Source organism: Sitophilus oryzae, unplaced genomic scaffold, assembly GCF_002938485.1.
Source record: "Sitophilus oryzae breed Bouriz unplaced genomic scaffold, Soryzae_2.0 scaffold_2008_pilon_pilon, whole genome shotgun sequence".
NCBI lineage: Eukaryota > Metazoa > Arthropoda > Insecta > Coleoptera > Curculionidae > Sitophilus > Sitophilus oryzae.
Window position 1 is genome coordinate 1,799,091 of NW_022146734.1, and position 4,620 is coordinate 1,803,710.

General features: G+C 36.2%; 1 protein-coding gene across 1 annotated transcript; it reads left to right on the forward strand.

The window, feature by feature from the left end:
• Positions 1-1,725: 1,725 nt before the first annotated feature.
• LOC115884024 lies at positions 1,726-3,012 on the forward strand. The gene has a single exon (XM_030902462.1). It carries the CDS (start codon positions 1,726-1,728, stop codon positions 3,010-3,012), a length of 1,287 nt encoding a protein of 428 aa, XP_030758322.1.
• The last annotated feature ends 1,608 nt before the right edge of the window (positions 3,013-4,620 follow it).

Below are 4,620 nucleotides of genomic sequence, written 5' to 3' on the forward strand. Positions count from 1 at the left end.
AAAGGGAAGCTTGGGACACGACGCCGAAGGCGAGGTTTCCCATCCCTTCGAACAAAATAAAATCACTTTTAGCACACATATCATACACTATTTTTCTACAAACAAGTTTATGCTCGTATATATCAAGGTATTATTACTTTTTACGTTAATGAATAATTCATAATATGTCATTCTGAAATCAAATTAATTATGAAGTTTATGGTTACTAGGGTAATTGTTATCGCTTCAGTGTTAAAAGTAAATCACGTGACTTACTTTTAGCACCAGTGCTAAGAGTAAATGACTTTTACCATCAGTGACATAATGTCACATTTTAGGCACTGACAGCATGCGTTAAAAATTACATTTTTACTGACGTTTGTAGAAAAATGTTTTTTTTTTGCTAACACCCCTATGTTAAGTCCAAACGAAAACCAGTGATACTTTATTAGTAGTGATACTCCCCCCGTTCACAGAAGCACAAAAATACAAAAAAAACGGTTTAATATCTAAATACTACTAATCAACATTATTCAACAATATTGTAGTTTTTGGTAAATACGTCTATTATAAGCCGTTGACCGTTCTGTTTCAAGACCACGTTTTTTTCAAGACTTCTAACTTTGTACATATTGTTCTATATTAATGCATAATTATACGTGTATTAATTCAAATTTTGAAATTGTTCGAAAGCAGTTCAATATGAATCAGAGAATATTCACATAAATACATATAGCATTAACCTATGGAAATGGGAATCAAACATGAGTAAGAAATTTCAATATTAATTCCTTGAATTGAAAAAAGACACGCTACTGAGTTCCTTTCAAGTGAATTATTCGAAAAAAAAGATGATAACCATGTAGTTAGTGGAATATTCCTTAAGTTATTAAGCTAATAATAAAATTACATGCAGATCTAAAAAATAAACATAATTAATGCTATATTTAATTACCGGCTGTACAAAACGTGTTATTTTGGTAAAAAAAAGTATAGAAAAATAGCCAAGAACCTATAATAATTATACGTGTGCACAATACAATGGTAATTGAATGATTCTAACAATATGGTAATGAAGTAGAGAACAACAAACTAAAACATGCTTTATGTATGTTTAGAAAACCTTATTTTAGTAAAGTAATAATGATATAAAACCTAATAACTATATAAAATTCTCATATCATGTCACAGTTTTAGTTACTTGACCGATTTTGATGAAATTTTATGTGTGCATTGAGTAGCTCTGAGAATAGGTTGTTATCTATTTTTTATACCCCCAAGTGATCGGAGTGGACCACCCCAATTTTTGTGACCAAGTTTTTATTTTTATTTTTTTATGATGTGGCAGTACATACAACCCTAAATTTTCACCCTTTTACCATCAACCCCTATTTTTTAATAGCAACATTAGTAATTCAATAATTTTCAACGCCGTGAATAAGAACTGCCCATAAAAAATATTTATATGGCAAAACAACAAACTCAAACAAATTATAAACATAGTTGAAGAATTTTGGTTTTTCGGGTTATTAGGCCGTCGTCGGTTAGAATTGCTTCCTAACGTTTCGCTAGCACGAGTGGCTAGCATCTTCAGAGGTGTGTTTGCTCCGATTGCTCACACTAGACTGATGCCTCCGCGTCGGCGTGCTCTCCAAACCGAAAGTCGGCAACACAAACTCTTATGTGAAGGACTCAACGCATTTCGTCCAAAAGCTAAAAGATATAAAACTGGAACCATCTGACATCATGGTAAGCTTCGATGTGGTATCTCTATTCACGAGAGTACCCCTAGGCGAGTCAATGGATCCAATCAAGGAATCATTCCCACCTGACATCGCGGAGCTCTTCCGAGTGTGTCTGACTGGTAGCTATTTCTTATGGAACGGCAATTACTACGAACAAACAGAAGGTGTCGCAATGGGTAGCCCAATCAGCCCAATAATTGCTAATTTCTTTATGGAGAGATTTGAAGAAAAAGCGCTAGAGTCATCCGTTCTGAAGCCCGCTGTATGGTTTCGTTATGTGGACGATACATTTGTGGTTTGGAAACATGGACGTGACAGCCTAGATGACTTCCTTCATCACCTTAATTCGCAGAGCCCGAGCATAAAATTTACCATGGAAACCGAAGTAAACAACCAACTGGCCTTCCTCGATGTGCTTGTCAAGAGAAATGGCGACCTTTTGGATCACACCGTGTATCGAAAACCCACTCATACAGACCGGTACTTACACAAACTATCAAATCACCATCCAAGCCAAAAACAGGGGATTATCGGAACATTAGCAAATAGGGCAAGACGTATCTGTGCTAATGAACACATCCAAGAGGAACTAAGTCATTTAAATAAAGCCTTTCTTGCCAATGGCTATAATGACAGAGAAATAAAGGCGGCGCTGGCACCTAGGCAGAGGAGACCTGACGCCAATGAACAGGAAAACATCATTAATAAGGCCTTCCTTCCATATGTTTCCCAGGTCACCGATAGGATTGGTAAAGTTCTCAAGAAGCATAACATCAAAACCATATACAAACCTACCCGAAAAATAAGGGACTGCTTAAGACCAGCAAAAGACAAAAGAGAACCATTATCCTCTGCAGGGATCTACCGTATACCTTGTTCCTGCGGTAGCGTATATATTGGAACTACCAAACGCTCAGTAGGAACGAGACTTACGGAACACAAGAGAAACTGCAGATTAGGGCAAACAGAGAAGTCAGCCGTAGCAGAACATGCTCTAAGAGATGGTGATCACAAAATCCAATTCGAAGACACCCAAGTCATTGCCACAACATCTGGATATCATCCTCGTCTGGTCAGGGAAGCTGTTGAAATTCACAAACATCCAAATAATTTCAACAGGAAGGAAGAAACTTTCTACCTTAACAGAATTTGGCATCCAGCTATATCTAGGACCAAAGTAGCAGCACAGAGAAGTAGACCAGTTCCGGAAGAACTACCACCCGAACAAGCCACGCCCCTCCGCCGACGCATAAATACGCGCTACGCCGACGCGGAGGCATCAGTCTAGTGTGAGCAATCGGAGCAAACACACCTCTGAAGATGCTAGCCACTCGTGCTAGCGAAACGTTAGGAAGCAATTCTAACCGACGACGGCCTAATAACCCGAAAAACCAAAATTCTTCAAACGATGGCCGCGAAAGCCTAAACTACTACATATAAACATAGTTGTTTTCTGACTAAAAGCCAAAAAATGACTCTACTCGATTTAGATTCTACTCACAGTCCGTAAACTGATAATTTGCGCAGCTGAAACACGCTGAAAGATTTATTTATTTTCCATAAAATACGCAAAACTCTACGCAGTTTAACGGCAAAAAGGACTCGCCATTATGTCTTTCCTGTTCGTAATAATGGGCTCTTTCACTATATTTTAGAATTAGCATACTGAATAAAGCAATTAATTCTAGAATTTTCAGCTATCTCACTTTCGAAAAATTTGAAGTCGTTCTTAAGAAAATAAATAAAAACAAAAAAGCCCAGAATAAAAATCCGCACTTTATTTTTAATACGTCACACCGGGCATATTGAAAAGCGGCAACACGGCCGCCGCCGGGCCAACATGCTGACCCACCACCACCTCCACACAAGGCCATTCAACCTTTTCCAATATGGCGGAGATAGAAGTGCTTTATTTGGCGCGTATTTTAAAACCTGTTTTATTCACAAATAGACATTTTTCATTTGTCGGGTTAGAGTACGTAATATTTCACTAGTTTTTTAATATACAGGGAGTCTAAAGTTCTCCACATAAGTATGGAATGTTTTGTATTATTACTTTTATGAAAACATCAGTTAGTTACCTACTTTTTATAAAAAGGTCTGCTTTCTCAGAAAATAGGTAGTGTTAAAATATTCAAGCTTGAGGTAGCATATATAGGGTGTTCAAAATGATCGGAAAAAGAAATAACCAGAAATATATGAAAGAAAATAGCAATATAAACTAAAGATTCAATTGCAAACACTTACCTACCATAGTTTAGAATTTACTGAACTTTTGATAAATATATACTATTATGGACAGTATAGGAAGTTACTGTGTCTTAGTAAAAACCTTGGTAAATGCTCTTGGAATTATAAACTACACTGGCTTGGGTCAAAAAATATGGAATATTTTTTCTATGTTTTGCAGCATTACACAAATCGGAATAAATTTAAACTATAATAGGTGAGTATAAATAAAAAATATAATATGTTTCAAGATTTTATATAGAAAAAAAAAACTAAATACCCTTTTGGAGGTTCGTAAGTAAAACTTACGCCTAGCTTAGTTTTCTTTACTCTTTATCTTTACATAGGGCATTGTCTTTGTGGTAAAGACTTCATTCTTTATCTTGCATAGTTCTTCAATAAAATATTGGATATTCCGAACAAGATGGATTTAATAATAAATTCTGACGTATGTGAGGGGCAATTGTGACCTAAAAAAAGACTTACATCCAGGCCATTTAAATTTTCAAATGTCAATGTTGCCAATATCTTTCTGTGATCTTTTTGATGTAAAAAGCTTGATTCTTATCCCAATATTTTACTTATAGAGAGGTAAGTGTAAGCAGTAGCCCTAACTACATCCTCACTAGGGTAACAGAGGCTTTGGGGCCTTTGGCCTTTTTGAGGC